The 18,652-nt window shown below is 32.4% G+C and overlaps 2 protein-coding genes across 3 annotated transcripts in view; one reads left to right on the top strand and one right to left on the bottom strand.

Moving 5' to 3' along the window:
- LOC100371574 (putative RNA-binding protein 19) overlaps positions 1-1,734 on the bottom strand; it is an 87,656-nt gene extending 85,922 nt beyond the window's left edge. For both annotated transcript variants that reach the window (XM_085491202.1, XM_085491203.1), the window contains exon 1: positions 1,582-1,734. In XM_085491202.1, the coding sequence (XP_085347328.1) occupies positions 1,582-1,617 (36 nt within the window). In that variant the 5' untranslated portion in view covers positions 1,618-1,734. The remainder of the gene's footprint in view (positions 1-1,581) is intronic.
- Positions 1,735-1,928: 194 nt separating this feature from the next.
- The window catches only part of LOC102802899 (ubiquitin-protein ligase E3B-like), a 40,050-nt gene continuing 23,326 nt past the window's right edge, over positions 1,929-18,652 (top strand). Inside the window, exons 1-5 of the mRNA XM_085491204.1 lie at positions 1,929-2,066; positions 10,419-10,564; positions 11,325-11,448; positions 11,803-11,867; positions 16,461-16,520. Of these exons, the coding sequence (XP_085347330.1) occupies positions 10,451-10,564; positions 11,325-11,448; positions 11,803-11,867; positions 16,461-16,520 (363 nt within the window). The 5' untranslated portion in view covers positions 1,929-2,066; positions 10,419-10,450. The remainder of the gene's footprint in view (positions 2,067-10,418; positions 10,565-11,324; positions 11,449-11,802; positions 11,868-16,460; positions 16,521-18,652) is intronic.

An 18,652-nucleotide genomic window follows, 5' to 3' on the forward strand; every position in this document is an offset into this window, starting at 1 on the left:
CAGTTGAATCAGATATTATTATTGGACCATAGGTTAATTATGCTTTTATTTAGGAGAATCTGTTGTTTGAAAGCACTCAATCATTAATCAACATTGATTCACTTCCAATCAGCATGAATATGTAATTTAATATGTAATGCGGATATTTTAATATACTGGTTAAAGTTTTGTTTAAAACCATTCTGTATTTCAAGTTACCATGTTATTAAAAGAAAAAGAAATGTTTGTTAAAAATATAGATAATGTGCATTTCATTCATACACACACAATGTAGTTTGACAAAATATAATTTACATCATTTTGGTATCTGTCTGTACATTGGTAAGCATTTGTATCAGTAGAAACTATCAGGGAACTAGGTATTTGCAGTCAATAATACTGTTAAGTTAATGAATACACTGTTGTCCAATTTTTAATTAAATAGCATTTATACTTAATCTAGCTGTCATTATTTAACATATCATATTTGTTTATTTTTAAAATTTATTTTCTCTTACATATTTAGTATGTAAATTGTATCGATCATTATTATTAGTGGCTTTTACGTTAGAGATCTTGGCACGTGCCAAGACTTGGGACCGAGTTAGCATGTGCTGAAACGTTTGTGTGAAGATTTTGGACGATAAGTCAAGTCAATATGTGCCGAAAGCAGCCAGATAGATGCTTGGGACCGAAACCAAGATTTGCTGTCTGAATGCTTAGCATGAACCGATATCACACCCTCATATACTGTTTCATACAGCAAATGGATATAATTTCAATATAGCTATTAATTATTATTATCATCATATGCGTATCATTTCCCATGTTTGGATCACATAACAGATCGACGAATGAGGGCATGATTTCGGCATAAGTGGGTCCCAAGTGAGTCCTTACTAACGTGAATGCAACTATCGTAAACAGTCTGCAGACACTAAGAATTAAAAATGTTGGCATGTGCCGAGATCCCATAAAAGTGAACGAAGCAATTACACACATTCAAAGTTATTCACACAAATGATGATTTTTTGATGATGATGAGTAATTATGTAGCGCAAGTCATCGTAATCCCATACTGTGGGATTCTCATTTCTACCCCACTTATTCCTGTAAAAATTTAATGATAACAGGGGCCAATCACTGGTGTTGATTCAGAACTGAAGCCAGTGAAGTAAAGGTATGAAACGACTGTTATGACAAGCCCACACAGCAGAATGTTAACATATTATGAAATTAACTCCATCAGGTTAGAAGTTTGTTGTGACTCTAGATTTGGTTAATATCATATTATTAACAATTCCGACTACCATCACCTTGCTTCTCTCCCTCTCCCATAGCATACATGTATCACAGGAGGGATGACTACCGCCGTGTGTGTCGAATTAGTTCACTGTAGAATTAGCTTCGGCGTAGGACGCTAAAGCACAGAACCTGATGTACACTGAATCATGGAGCTCAATGGTAGTTTACTTTAAAGTCTACCATATCTTGAAGTAGCATATTAATTAATTAAAACCATAAACTGTTACCAAGTTGTGTCACGGCAGACGAGCAATTTCAAGTGTATCTTTCAGCTAGATAACAAAGTTTCTCACTTACCCCTTTCGGGAGATTCTTTACAATGATTCTACTCATAGTAATAGTTTGTCTTGTCGCTGGAATCTGCTACAAAACGTAATATAAACACATGTTTACCAACAAACACGTGCAGTTCTCGATTTTGTAATCATCATATGGCGTAAGACACCCTAACCTATTGTTATTGTTTCTATTCTGACGACTGCACTCAATTTAATTTAATCAATAGTTATTAATATTAGTTGTCTGAGGTTTAAATAATGACGGTAGTGTATAAAGGCTATAATTCTTTCCAAGTCATGTATAGAATATTCTAATTCCGTCTTTTATAAGTTCTTGGAGTGGATAAAATTTAATTTTCAAAGGCGGTTCTTAGAGTTTTGTAACATAAACCTAGGGAGTTATTGTGAAAAAGAAATCAAAATGGCGTATCGCTCCAACGTCAACGAAGAGTAAAAAATGTGTGATTCACCGTAATAACAGTTTGTGTTTTTGAACTGTAAAAGGTGAGTTTGGGTAGATTTATAATTGTGATTTCGAGAAAGATAACTACCATCTATGACATAACCGTACGAGATTAATTTTGCAGAGATGATCGAGCGATCAGCTGCGTTTTCTCAAAACAGCTGACCTTACAAGATTCAGGTGGACAGAACGGCGTTACTTCACAGGGCAGCAGTCACCGGTCAAACTTATATATGAATTTAGTTTCCCCAGGCTGTTCGCCGCCACAAAAATATTTCTCAAGTCTCTGGAACGTTTCGTATGATGCCTGGATATTTTTATTGTATTCATTGACAATGTTTTTACGCACTAGTAATTATTTATTATTACTACCGGAACATGTATATTTCACCAGACACTTCGCGATTGGTGTCCTTCGCGGTCAGCGATGTAGGCGTGAAAATATTTGTTTACAATTGTATAGACCTTTTATACTTGGTTCACACCACAAATTAGATATATTAGCATTTCGGCTTATTATTTTGTTTAGCTTGCATGTGTAAATTTACATTTTTTTGATAATTTTCATGAATTTTAATACATACACGTACACTTGAAATACCCTTTGAATATCAGTGAAAGAATTCATATATAATAACCTGGACAAAGCATTTAATTCATGAATATATGTTTTGTATTACATTTTCATCTATATTGTAGAGTTCATACATCTTTCTCTTACTAATTTGACTATGTGTGTACTTGTCAGTTGTTGGTTTCTCTCATGTACATTGTTTTGTCCATTGCTGTTAGTATTTTTTTTGGTGTTATTGAACTTGTAAATTTTCTTATACAACTTTTACACAAAGGTATACTCCCACTTTGCACTATATAATTATCATATCAATTATCATATCCAATACTTGTATACTGTGTTTTACAGCATAAATTCCGGATTGTTTTAAAGCGAGTGATTGTAATGTGAATTTCATTGTGTAATTTGCATCAATCTCAGGGATGCTGTCTGTATGATCTGTACCTGTTGACTTACTAGTCAGTGTTTGACTGGTATATCGGTAAACAAAATACAACTAAGAAAACATTAGATTAGTGAAAAAACGAAAGTCAATTGTCGGTGACATCAAGAGAGTCGCAGAACTACAACAACCTGTCGCCGTCAACAGCAGTGATATGATTTCACATACCGCAAGAAACTCAAGTGTAGATACATTATATCAAAATGAACGCTAAATACTCCATTCCGAGCTAACAACATTGTAAAATTGTGGGGAGTCCAGGATGATTTATACTAGAGAATTTCCAATATAAACCAATTGTTACAATTCTGTTAAATGTATTCATCAAAAAACAATGTTTATATGTTTCTAGACACACAACTAACTCAAAACAAAAGAAACCATCTGATCCAAACAATCTACTTCCTTTGAAATGGAGTCTTATCACCCAAGTGCGTTTCCAAGCAAAAAACGTCAAGGACAAAAGCGGCCGATTTTCACCCACTCTTCTATGAACTTTTTATAACATCATTAATTCAATTATATAGGTTACTTATTTGAGACGCCTGGAGAACCAAAATTTGAGATGAAAATCGCTAGTGTGGGACTGCATTTCAAAAATATATTTTATATATGGTGTATATAACCAGTGTGTCATGACTGTAAATGCACGTTGTGGATAAATCAACAAAAATATTATTTCGCACTACAAACATAATGTAGAACATTGTGACCATTAGGTGAACAAAATAATTTTATATAATTACTAGTACTCAAATGATACCAACAAATGAAAGATACAATTGTAATGTCTGTTTCTTATTGGCTGATCAATTTCATATACTTTTCTGCACACTCATTGTTAGCCCTTACAATGCTGCATGCCATCATTGTGCTGGTAATCAATGCAGACTGAAATTCAAGGTTGCATGTAAATGGTATAACCTGGTTATCCTGTAAAATGACTTTACATGATATTTCACAGCTGAAATTTTCAAGTTTCACTTAACTATATATTTTGTTGTCTTGCCTATTATTTATTTTCACTGATTATTAGTAATGCCTTGCTTTTAAATTATTTAATGAAATTTTCATTGCATTTTTCATAACTTGCCAATTCTGTATTTTTCAATGTAAACGAATGAAAATACTGGTTTATTTTCATTGACATTTATTAATTTCACTTTTTTGATGTTCTTAGCAATTTCACTTGATTCACAAACTTAAACAATGAGTTCTATCATTATTTTTTATGTTCACATGAATTTAATTTAGCGAATTTCACTCACTTGGGAAAACAGCTTAAATTCAACTTGGCAACCACCTGAAAAATGTGTCTTCTGCAACACCGTACAATCTAGCCTTACTGTTTTAAAGACGTTTATGCATATACATATATTGGTATTGTCTTAAAATATTGGTTTTCCTAAAATTGACAACATTAGAAAATTTTAAAAAAAGAAAAAGTTTTTAAATTTGAGCATGTGAACTTTGAAAACCTCTCAAGCAAAAATAATTAATGTACAGTAAATGGGTGTGGTGATGTTCAATCCTCTTTTGAGCGGGGATAAGCATATAATAAATATGGCATGCCATCTTTCAGTCAATCATGATTATAGTGCATATACACACCCAGATTTTAGGGCAGTTTTTTAATAAGGATATTCCGACTGAATTTAAAATGACATCTAATTTTTTTGATGATAAGAATTTCTTTTTAAATCCAGCATATACTGTGCCTTACTATTATAGTTTTGTTTCTAAATCAAGTAAATATGATAATTGTTGATATTTTTATTAATTTTGGGACGACATTGTTTTACAGTATTTGTGTTCTTAATCTTTTTACCAACAAGGCTTTCTCTCCAAAAACTTTCTGCTCTTTTTTTCTTATATTCTTAAATTTTCAGTTTTACTTAAAAGATTTGGCTATTTTTGTCTTATTCTTCTGAAGGAAAGTGCAGACTATAAATGGGACAATTTTGTGAATTTGTCATGAAAAGGTTAATTCTTTGAAGTGACTTGCTGTTTGTTAGTAATCTGTTATAACCAAGTCATCAACATATACTGTAAAATACTTTATTTTCGCTTGGAATTAATTTTCATTATTTTCGCTGATGGAATGATTCAGTGAAAATAAAATCCAGCAAGTATACCTTTTTTCCTATATTTTACTTTGAACTCGTCAAAAATCAGTGAAAATAAATTTCAAACAAAACACCCAAAAAGTCTTTTCAGCGAAAATTAATTCCAGCTAAAATAAAGTATTTTACAGTATTCTAATAATATTAATGTAAATATACTGTATTTGACTTCAAATTCAGTAGATCCTTTCACACAAAAAATAGATTATATTATCTTTTAAGGTTGCTATTAGTCACACTCTAAATGACTAAGTTCAATACCGTAAATCGCGTTAATTTCAAGTGAGACAAAATTTCACGAATTTTGAAATATGAAAATTTCTCCAGGTTCCTATAACACGGATGTGATTCTAGTTGGCAAATATGGTATTTCGATATGCGCATCGTGTTTAGTGTGAACTTACGGGTGCATGAATCAATTAGTTAAATTAACTCCCATAATTTGAAAATGTATAATACAAGTGTGAATAATATCACATGCCTTTGTGCACATGATGAGGATACGTCTCAGACTGTGACATCCATTATACCATAGGTGAGGCCAAAATGTTATTCATCTTACCGTACTTCGTGTCTGGAACTTCAAATTAACAAGTTGTTACGTATATGTCTTTTTAATTTATTTAATGTAACTGATGCAGCATTATATTCATGACCTTATGCTGACCTTACGAGTACATGTATGATCTCAATTACGTATTTATAGAATTACGAATGTCACCAGCATGGCTGGATTAAACGCTGGGTTTTGACGATTATTACGGATCATTATGATATTTTAACAAATGAAACAAACAGCCATGCTGAGGTATAGCGGTCGACTCACTGAGTGATCATAATTCATTCTTGGTTAATCATCAGCTAATTAATAAAATCAGCAGAGCTCCTCAGTGCTCCGTGGGAGATGAGGTAGCTCCTCCAGGCCGAAAACCACTGGTTTGATTTTGATCACCACCTCTAGTAGGCACGCACCAAATTAAAAAAATTAAATGTCTTCAATACTGTACAGCTCAGATTTTGGGACAGCATTTTTAATAAGGAGATTCTGACTCAATTTAAAAATAAAATCTCATTTTTAATAAAATAAAATGAAATCTTGTGTTTCTAATAATAATAATAATATGGGTCTTTGCCCCATTGTACACAAAATTTGTGATCACTATCTATTACTTTAAGTTTTCATGAAAAATGGGAATTGTTTTGTTTTTTCCATTACTTTTGATGATAAGAATAACTTTTTAACGGTAAATTGTGCATACATACATGTACAATAAATAAAATTTCTGATTTATGTTTATTTCTATTATAGTTTTGCTTCTAAATCATGCAAGTATGATAATAGTTGTTAATTTTATTAATTTTTGGTCAACAACGATTTACAGTATTAGTGTTCTTAACCTTTTTACCAAATTTTTCTGCCTTTTTAGCTCCTCTGTCGACTTTGTCTTATCATATGAGTGATTGTCTGTCGTCCGTGTCAATGTTTTACTTTTTTGACTTCTTCTTGAAAACTACAAGCCTGAATGCTTTGATACTTGGTGTATATGTACCTTGGGTAGACCTCTCTCAGATTTGTTCATTTCATGATCTTATATTCTATTCTTTAATTTTGGTGACTATTTTTGTCATTTTTGGTAAAAAGTGATATTTTCGACTTCTTGTTAAAAACCGCAAGTCCAATTGCTTTGATTTTACATATACAGGTACTACATGTGGACCTCTCTCAGATTTACTGTATTCATTTTGTAATAATATCTTCAATCCTCTAATTTTGGTGAATATTTGTGTCATTTTTGGTAAAAAGTGATATTTTCGACTTCTTGTTAAAAAACCGCAAGTCCAATTGTTTTGATATTACATATATAGGTACTACATGTGGACCTCTTTTAGATTTGTTCATTTTGTAATAATATCTTTAATTCTCTAATTTTGGTGAATATTTTTGTTCGTTTTTGGTAAAAAGTGGTATTTTTGACTTCTTGTTAAAAACCACAAGTTAGATTGCTTTTTATATTACATATATAGGTACTACATGTGGACCTCTTTCAGATTTGTTAATTTCGTGATGATATCTTCAATTATCTAATTTTGATGATTATTTTTGTCATTTTTGGTGAAAAGTGATATTTTTGTATTCTTGTTGAAAACAGTCTACATATTGTTCATTTTCTAATGATATCTTCTGTTCTTTATTTGAAATGTGCATTGCTAACAGCGGAGCTATCTCAGTCGAGAGGCTGCTTGTTTCTTATATTCTTCAATATTTCTGGAGTCCATAGGTTCATTGTACTTCTTTAAAGTGACTCGCAGCTTGTTAGTAATCTGTTATAACTGCTGAGTCATTAACATATATTTTAACATTAATGATATTGTATTAGACTTTGAATTCAATAGATCCTATAAAAAAATAGATCATATTATCTATCATGGTCGGTGTTAGTCACACTCTAATGACTATTAAAGTTAAATACTGCAAATCGCGTTAATTTCATAAGAAACAAATTTTCATGAATTTTGAAAATTTCTCCAGGTTTCTATGTGAGTGACTTTCGCGAAATGATGTCATCACGAATGCTATAACTTCCTGAAATCGAGAAAATGTCTACTAGCAAAAATCAAACATGGTGTACAACTTTATTATTAGCTCCGCTGTCGACTTTGTCGAGCGGAGCTTATCATATGAGTGATTGTCCGTGTCAATGTTTTACTTTTTCGACTTCTTCTTGAAAACTACAAGCCTGAATGCTTTGATACTTGGTGTATATGTACCTTGGATAGACCTCTCTTAGGTTTGTTCATTTCGTGTTGATATCTTCAATTCTCTAATTTTGGTGAATATTTTTGTCATTTTTGGTAAAAAGTGATATTTTCGACTTCTTGTTAAAAAATGCAAGTGCAATTGCTTTGATATTACATATATAGGTACTACATGTGGACCTCTCTCAGATTTGTTCATTTTGTAATGATATCTTTAATTCTCTAATTTTGGTGAATATTTTTATCATTTTTGGTAAAAAGTGATATTTTTGACTTCTTGTTAAAAACCGCAAGTCCAATTGCTTTGATACTACATATATAGGTACTACATGTGGACCTCTCTCAGATTTGTTCATTTCGAGATGATATCTTCAATTCTCTAATTTTGGTGAATATTTTTGTAATTTTTGGTAAAAAGTGATATTTTCGACTTCTTGTTAAAAACCACAAGTCCGATTGCTTTGATATTACATATATAGGTACTACATGTGGACCTCTCTCAGATTTGTTCATTTTGTGATGATGTCTTCAATTCTCTAATTTTGGTGAATATTTTTGTAATTTTTGGTAAAAAGTGATATTTTTGACTTTTTGTTAAAAACCAATAGTTCAATTGCTTTGATATTACATATTTAGATACTACATGTAGACCTTTCTCAGATTTGTTCATTTCGTGATGATATCTTCGATTCTTTAATTTTGGTGAATATTTTTGACTTTTTGTTAAAAACCAATAGTTCAATTGCTTTGATATTACATATATAGGTACTACATGTGGACCTCTCTCAGATTTGTTCTTCAATTCTCTAATTTTGGTGAATATTTTTGTAATTTTTGGTAAAAAGTGATATTTTCGACTTCTTGTTAAAAACCAAAAGTTCAATTGCTTTGATATTACACATATAGATACTACATGTAGACCTTTCTCAGATTTGTTCATTTCGTGATGATATCTTCAATTCTCTAATTTTGGTGAATATTTTGGTCATTTTTGAGAGAAAGTGATATTTTCGACTTCTTGTTAAAAACTGTAAGTTTGATTGCTTTGATACTATACATATTGTTCATTTTCTTATGATGTCTTCAGTTCTTTAATTGAAATGTGCATTGCTAACAGCGGAGCTATCTCAGCCGATAGGCTGCTTGTGTATAAACAGTTTCATTGATTCTAGTACAGCAGATATGATTATTCGATATGCACATCATCGTTAATGTGTGAACCTACGGGTGCGTGAATTAATTATTTAAATTACCGGTACCGTAACTCCCATAATTTGAAAGTGTATAATACAAGTGTGAATAATATCACATGCCTTCGTGCACATGATGAGGATACGTATCAGACTGTGACATCCATCATACCTTAGGTGAGGCCAAAATGTTATTTATCTTGCTTCGTGTCTGGAACTTCAAATTAACAAGTTGTTACGTATATGTCTTTTTAATTTATTTAATGTAACTGACCTTATTTAATTCATGACCTTATGCTGATCTTACGAGTACATGTATGATCTCAATTACGTATTTATAGAATTACGAATGTCACCTGCATGGCTGGATTAAACTCTGGGTTTTGACGGTTATTACGGATCATTATGATATTTTAACCAATTGAAACCTGACAGCCTTGCTGAGGTGTGGTGGTCCACTCACTGAGTGATCGTAACTTCGTAGTGTCAAGTTTCTGCAAGGTTAGCCGGCGCCATGCTGTAGATGCGGAGCTTTCGGTCCGAGCTTGCTGTTGGGTCTTTATTACTGCTGTAGTAAAAACTACTGTGTCATGAATGTCCACGCACAAAGAGCTGATACTAGCAAGGGAGTGTTGGAGAGGGACAGTTATTTACATTGCACTAGTTGTTGCGTGCCATCTTACATGTTGGCCATGCACATTTAGTGTTGTGTTATGTGTACAGATCCATACACAATTTGTACTTGTGTGTCTGGGTGGTAGATTGAAATCATTTTGTCAGTATTAACGTACTTTTACACATAGATGAAATGACTTAATGCTTTCAGTTTTGCATGATTTTTTGTTCGTGAATAAAGTTTTTGTATTGTGCAAGACCTATTGTACACAATAGAGCAGCCATATTTCTATTATAGAAAATGTCTAAACACTGTACAGTATGGACTGTATTATTGTGTGCATAAAGTCTCTTATTTCAATGACATGTATCAGCCGATTTAATCCAAACCATTTTTTTGTTGAAATTGTACTTGGCTCGCTGTAGCTGCGACATATACAGTCAAATTCGATTTGTACTTTGTATAGGAACAAAGGCATCATTGATTTAGACGGGCACTTTTATTTGAAATTCTCAAGCTTGTCTTTAATATGATCTGGCAACTTTTATTTTTAATTAATTCTTGTATGCTGGTATATTGTCACATTCTGTTAAAAAATGGCCGATTGGTGGCCATTTAGTTTTTAGACATACACATTTTGCTGTGATTATCAATATTTTAGTTCTAACATTGAAATATTTTCTCTTGACAGATAATTTAATTTCAACCATACCACATGTTAAAATGTTCAGTAAAGTTGATGCCAAAAAGAAAAATGATCTATTGGATAAGGCTAAGGTCGCCCGTGAAGAGAGGGCACATCAGAAGAACAAAGAAACGGCGATAATAGCCATACAGGTAGGAAGAGGAATAGTTTTTTGGGGAATTCATATGCTCAGGTTCAATTTCTCTTTTGAATAATTAGTTTTATGATAAAGCTAATTTGATTAATGCATATCAATTTTTCAAAATGAACCTGAAAATGAAATATTTGAATGATGATTTTTATGATAAAGCTAATTTGTGTTGATGTTTTAAAATGAAGCTAATTTGATTAATCCATATAAATTTTTCAAAATGAACCTGAAAATGAAATATTTGAATACTGAATTTTATGATCAAGCTAATTTGCATCGATGATGTAAAATGAAGCTAATTTGATTAATCCATATAAATTTTTCAAAATGAACCTGAAAATGAAATATTTGAATGATGAGTTTTATGATAAAGCTAATTTGTATTATCGTTTTAAAATGAAGCTAATTTAGCTGATTTGTATCCATATAAATATTTCATAATGAACATGATTTGTATTATCAATATTCTCCTAGCTAATCTCTGTTACTGATGTTTCAATATGTTTCAAATTTTCAGTGTTTCAAAATGAGCTTAATTTTCATCTAATCTATGTTCTTTACCAAGATGATGCTAAGTTAGCTAATTTGACTCTAGTGTAGCTATTGAATTCATGTTTCACGATAATTTAGCTAATCTGTATCTTTGATGTTTTAAGGTAAAACTGTTTTAGCTCCGAAGTCTGTATTCTGAATATTTCAAGGTTATAATTTCAATAAACCCAATAAAAGTATGTTAATTAATTTTTTTATTTCCGTTTCAGGCTGTTGTAAGAGGATATCTAATTAGATGTCAAATTAGACGTCAAATTACAAGTGAGCTTCAACAAATTGTTGACACTGTTCAACTGGAAGATGGCAAAGTGGCCAAACCCAAATTTAGACCAGGTATTAGGAATTGTTGTATTTTCCAATCGTTGCCAACAGTATTTTGTGGACGACCGATTCACATCAGCAACTTCAAACTTATCGTTATTTGCTGCATTCTGATTCTATTAGACTGTGTCATGCTGGTGATAATTTGTTTCTTAGGCATGTTATTGTTTTGAAATTTGTTCATCCTATAATGTAATTTACTATTTTACTTGATTTTGTACACACGTGATGTAGCTTGTTGTGGAATATTCTGCATAATAATCTTGTAAACATGAGCTTGCATATTGAGCATTCAAAATCACATGGATTCCCAAGAGTTGTCACATGTTTGCATGTTTCTGTATTCTCTATTTTTTTTTTTTACAGCGATTGATCTGTACAAAGCTGTCAAGAAATTTGTTATTATTTTCAATGAGAAGAAAGATAAAGAGGTTAGTTTGAGTTAATAAGAGTAATTTGTCACAATCGTATTTATCACGTGATGTTGCATATGCCCTATTAGAAGCATTTCTCTAGTAGAAGCACACATAGGTCATTAGAAAATATGACTTATTTTGACCATATACTGTGGAATACTTTATTTTCGCTGAAAAGGCTTTTTGGGCGTTTTGCTTGGAATTTATTTTCACTGATTTTTGATAAGTTTAATGTGAAATATAGGAAAAAAAGTATATTCGCTGGATTTTATTTTCACGGAATCATCCCTTCAGCGAAAATAAATTCCAAGCGAAAATAAAGTATTCTACAGTATTGTAGACACACACCTATAATTTATGCGCTACTGACAGACTTGTTCATAATAAGTAATGGTCACCATGGTGTTTGCCTCATCTAAACAATCTTGTCCACCAACACCCAATACAACTTGTGGTGAACACATCATTTCTCATCTGTGTTGTGGACTGCTAATAAAGCGATAATTGAATTTCTGAAACAGTAATTATTATCGTCTTGGTGTAATGATTTCCAGCATTCCCTCAGAACCATGAGATATCTTAAAACGCTTATTAAAAACAACTTTGATCGTACTTTGTCTCAATATTAGCTTCGACCGCATACTCATTATTTCACATGTTCATACTATGTCGCCCGATACCTGATATTGCTTTCAACTTTCCAAAAAAACAAACAACACAGCCTTTGTAAATTAGCCACTTTCATCAAGTGTAACGATAACATTTTCCTCTCCCAAGCTTCCTAACTTCAGTAATTCATCCTAACTTGACTGAAATACTGTGTTACTCTCCTATTTCATTTCATTTTTAAGAGAACACTAATCAAATTGGCAAGATGATTTATAACGTACATTCCATTACAATGAATCATTCAACATTCAACTATTCCTTACTGAATTAAAGTTTCTAAAAAATGAATTTAATTATCCCTGTCTCAAATTATTTTTTACGATCTTGTTTAATTAATCAGCCAAGCAATAATTAACTATAATTTTCTTGTCAATCGCCAAGAGACTGTAATTCAAACTTTAACTACTTGAGCATCATTAATTTTACTCCACAAAATCTCTTTTTTTTGCCTAAATTGCAATATTTTCTGATTAGCTGCATGTCTTAATGAGAATTCACTGAAAAATATAATTAATAAGTAGATTTTATATTTAGAAAATAATTGTTATTGAAGCGAGAGGGCTGTCACCTGCGCACACGCGAGAATTGAGTCCCAAGCGACGATAACAACACATGCTAAAAACGCAAGGGCTCTTGGGTAGACGCTTGTATGTAAACAATAACACGCTATGCCCATCTGACACGCGCGTAGGTGACAACTCCTCCGCTTTAATGTTTCGACTACTTCTATTCAGAAATGATACAAGTGTGGCAGATTGTATTTTGATTGGTTGATAGAAGATATTCACACTATCCTATCTTCCCCCAGAATATTTCCCAATTTGAATATGCAAATGAAAGTTCCCAAGAATGAACTGCCAATGGTGTCCAGTTTAATAAGTAGGAAATGTCGAAGTTGATGTGAATGTTATAGTGAAAGTTTAATAGCGAGAGGGTCGTCACTGCGCACGCATGAGAATTGAGTTCCAAGCGACGATAACACACCCTAAAACGCAAAGGCTCTTGGGTTAGACGCCTGTTTTTAAACAATGACATGCTATGACCATCTGATGCATGCCAAGGTGACGACTAATTTGATCTTTGCATGCCGATTTTTATAGCGATAATGTACTAAATTGTTTTTTGAGAAATTATCGATATAATGATTAGGTCAAACAAAGGTCATCCAGTGATGTTGTAATTTTTGCATCATAACAATAATGACCATTGTTTTTCTTGCTGTGATTCTTATTCAGCATATTATTATTACTATTGCATGTGTCAATATTGCAATAAAAAACTATGCAAAACACAGGCTACAAACTAACATGAATGAACATAGTACATTGTACATGCATGCAAAAACACAGGCTACAAACTAACATGAATGAACATAGTACATTGTACATGCATGCAAAAACACATGCTACAAACTAACATGAATGAACATAGTACATTGTACATGCATGCAAAACACAGGCTACAAACTAACATGAATGAACATAGTACATTTACATGCATGCAAAACACAGGCTACAAACTAACATGAATGAACATAGTACATTTACATGCATGCAAAACACAGACTACAAACTAACATGAATGAACATAGTACATTGTACATGCATGCAAAACACAGACTACAAACTAACATGAATGAACATAGTACATTTACATGCATGCAAAACACAGGCTACAAACTAACATGAATGAACATAGTACATTTACATGCATGCAAAACACAGACTACAAACTAACATGAATGAACATAGTACATTGTACATGCATGCAAAACACAGGCTACAAACTAACATGAATGAACATAGTACATTGTACATGCATGCAAAACACAGGCTACAAACTAACATGAATGAACATAGTACATTGTACATGCATGCAAAACACAGGCTACAAACTAACATGAATGAACATAGTACATTGTACATGCATGCAAAACACAGACTACAAACTAACATGAATGAACATAGTACATTGTACATGCATGCAAAACACAGGCTACAAACTAACATGAATGAACATAGTACATTGTACATGCATGCAAAACACAGGCTACAAACTAACATGAATGAACATAGTACATTGTACATGCATGCAAAACACAGACTACAAACTAACATGAATGAACATAGTACATTGTACATGCATGCAAAACACAGACTACAAACTAACATGAATGAACATAGTACATTGTACATGCATGCAAAACACAGGCTACAAACTAACATGAATGAACATAGTACATTGTACATGCATGCAAAACACAGGCTACAAACTAACATGAATGAACATAGTACATTGTACATGCATGCAAAACACAGACTACAAACTAACATGAATGAACATAGTACATTGTACATGCATGCAAAACACAGACTACAAACTAACATGAATGAACATAGTACATTGTACATGCATGCAAAACACAGGCTACAAACTAACATGAATGAACATAGTACATTGTACATGCATGCAAAACACAGGCTACAAACTAACATGAATGAACATAGTACATTGTACATGCATGCAAAACACAGGCTACAAACTAACATGAATGAACATAGTACATTGTACATGCATGCAAAACACAGGCTACAAACTAACATGAATGAACATAGTACATTGTACATGCATGCAAAACACAGGCTACAAACTAACATGAATGAACATAGTACATTGTACATGCATGCAAAACACAGACTACAAACTAACATGAATGAACATAGTACATTGTACATGCATGCAAAACACAGACTACAAACTAACATGAATGAACATAGTACATTGTACATGCATGCAAAACACAGGCTACAAACTAACATGAATGAACATAGTACATTGTACATGCATGCAAAACACAGGCTACAAACTAACATGAATGAACATAGTACATTGTACATGCATGCAAAACACAGGCTACAAACTAACATGAATGAACATAGTACATTGTACATGCATGCAAAACACAGACTACAAACTAACATCTGCCTACTCAATTTCTGGCAGTGCTAAAGAATTGATACTGCAGGATCTTATTCTTAGAGACATGATGTCACCAGAATTGTAAACTACATCCCAAATATATGCTTGGAAACAAAAATAATGACATGAAAATTCAAATGGCAATGAATCGGCAAGAGGCCATCTTTATTTTGATTGCAAAAAGTACTGCCTAAATATGATACGTATACTGTATATAATATAATAAAACAAGCACAATGAACGGATCCACCAACTACAACTGGGTTTAAGCAATCCACTAAACTAAAAAACATTGATCTTTCTAAAACACATGACGAATAGAAGGGCTCAGTCGGTCAAGGTTGTTAGAAGTGTTCCAAGTTGCAATCCCTGACTGAGTCCCTCAAATGCGATATTCATGAATAATAATGTCAATATGCCACTAATGGAAAGACTTGCCGACTAAAGAATTGTGTTGAGCTTCTAAATCTATATAAAGTATCAAAATATATGTTTTTTTCGGTTGTAAAAACTAGAACATGAAGGGAACAATGAATCGTTCGCTTCAATAGAATGCTCTGATATGCGCGGAAAGCCATACCCAGCGCAGTCCGAGCACAGCAGGTAATTCAGACCTTAGACAATAGCCGTTTCCAGACAGGGGATAGTGGGACTGTGATTACGAGTAGTCAAAAAATGTTAGTTGAGAGTCAAAGTCATTCTGTGTTTAGTACTACTGTGAAATACTTTATTTTAGTTGGAATTAAGTTTTGCTGAAAACTTGTTGGCTGTTTTGTATCAAGTTTATTTTCAGATTTTTTTTGAGTTAAATGCATGTATGATATATTTTATTCTCACTGATTTGTTCTTTCAGCGAAAACTGGTAAAATAATTTCCAAAATAAAGTAATTTACAGTACAGTTACCAACAATTTTTTTTTTACACTTTGCATTTAAACGCTATTTTGTTTTCTTTTTTTAGATGTTCGAGAAATTATGTCGTTATATTATTGCGAGTATGGATAATGGAACAGATCCAAAGGTATTGCATTTGTTAATTATACTACATGTGTAGCTGCGTGGGTGGCTGGGGTGGACCTACTTCCATTGGAAAGACACGTAGAGTTGTGGCAACAGATGGGTTCTCTTTTTTTTCTTTTTTTATAGTGCCTGTAATGGGGTCTTGATTTTGGGAAAGGTGTATGGTAAGGGATCTACAATTTTAGCTTTCTTGATTGAGTTTAATCGACAATAATCATGTTTTTTCAAGTTATAAAATTGGTAATTCAGGTGGGAAAATGATCATTGCATTTTTGAAGTCTAGAAAGGGGTTGGGTTTTATTTGGTGGTATTATTTTTTTTTTGTGGCTAGTTTTGTAGCGATTTTACCTGTTTTTTGTTTTTTGTTTTTCAGTTCTGTAATCAGTTTGCTTGAGTTTATCCTGCACACTTTGAGAAATTTAATCTGTGCTTGCCCAATTCATCCTTGCCTATTTCTCCCGCATACTGAATTAGTTCAAATTTTGTACAAAGGCAAGTCATAATGGTTTTAAAATGCATGCAAATTTTTGGTTTTGATGAAAGCTCCTTTTGATTTCTGTGTCCTCAAATTTGAATTTAGCCTATTAAACACAAAATGGGAACTCTGTCATTGAGTATGACTTCTTGTTGAAGCAGAAGGCATTTTATCAATGAACACATTTTACTTTCTTTCTTAATATATTTCAGTAAGAATATAGTACAGAGTGTTTTAATATATATATATGGTATGAACTAAAATAGTATAAAGTATTAAAATAAAAAAAAATGTCTAAACCATTTGATTGACCAGAGTTTAATACTGTAATAGTGACAGTGACAACGTGGATATCTGCTGAGCAAGTGTACTGTTTTGTAATTATTTTCAGTTCCCTTTAGGCTAATATAATCTATCGTCTGGGAAGCATAAATAGTCTGCTAATTTGTATCCGTGCTTGAGGCGCTGTGATTTATTCCATGAATTCCCCCAATGCTAATTATTCATCAACATCGCTTGGGCTCTGCAGATCTTGTATTACACAGTTCAGTGTCTAGCAGTGTCTAGTACCGTAAAATCTGTATTAGAAGCTGCATCCCTAATAGAAGTCGCATCCATTCTTTTTGAATAATTGAGAGCTAAAAATTCATCATTTCTCATATGTGCAGGTGCTCTAATAGAAGCCACATCCCCTCCATTGCATTGTACCATTTTAATAGAAGCCGCGGTTTCTAATACAGATTTTACAGTAGTAGTGCTGTATTTATTTTATTTTTATCATATGAGTGATTGTCTGTCGTCCGTCGTCCTGCGTCCGTCGTCCGTGTCAATGTTTTACTTTTTCGACTTCTTCTTGACAACTACAAGCCTGAATGCTTTGATACTTGGTGTATATGTACCTTAGGTAGACCTCTCTCAGATTTGTTCATTTCATGATCTTATCTTCAATTCTCTAATTTTGGTGAATATTTTTGTCATTTTTGGTAAAAAGTGATATTTTCAACTTCTTGTTAAAAACCGCAAGTCCAATTGCTTTGATATTACATATATAGGTACTACATGTGGACCTCTCTCAGATTTGTTCATTTTGTAATGATATCTTTAATTCTCTAATTTTGGTGAATATTTTTGTCATTTTTGGTAAAAAGTGATATTTTCAACTTCTTGTTAAAAACTGCAAGTCCAATTGCTTTGATATTACATATGTAGGTACTACATGTGGACCTTTCTCAGATTTGTTCATTTTGTAATGATATCTTTAATTCTCTAATTTTGGTGAATATTTTTGTCATTCTTGGTAAAAAGTGATATTTTCGACTTCTTGTTAAAAACCACAAGTCCAATTGTTTTAATATTACATATATAGGTACTACATGTGAACCACTCTCAAATGTGTTCATTCCATGATATCTTCAATTCTTTAATTTTGGTGAATATTTTTGTCATTTTTGGTAAAAAGTGATATTTTCAATTTCTTGTTAAAAACCGCAAGTCCAATTGCTTTGATATTACATATATAGGTACTACATGTGGACCTTTCTCAGATTTGTTCATTTTGTAATGATATCTTTAATTCTCTAATTTTGGTGAATATTTTTGTCATTTTTGGTAAAAAGTGATGTTTTTGACTTCTTGTTAAAAACCACAAGTCCAATTGC

Source organism: Saccoglossus kowalevskii, chromosome 16, assembly GCF_978046115.1.
Source record: "Saccoglossus kowalevskii chromosome 16, keSacKowa6.1, whole genome shotgun sequence".
NCBI classification, from domain to species: Eukaryota; Metazoa; Hemichordata; class Enteropneusta; family Harrimaniidae; genus Saccoglossus; species Saccoglossus kowalevskii.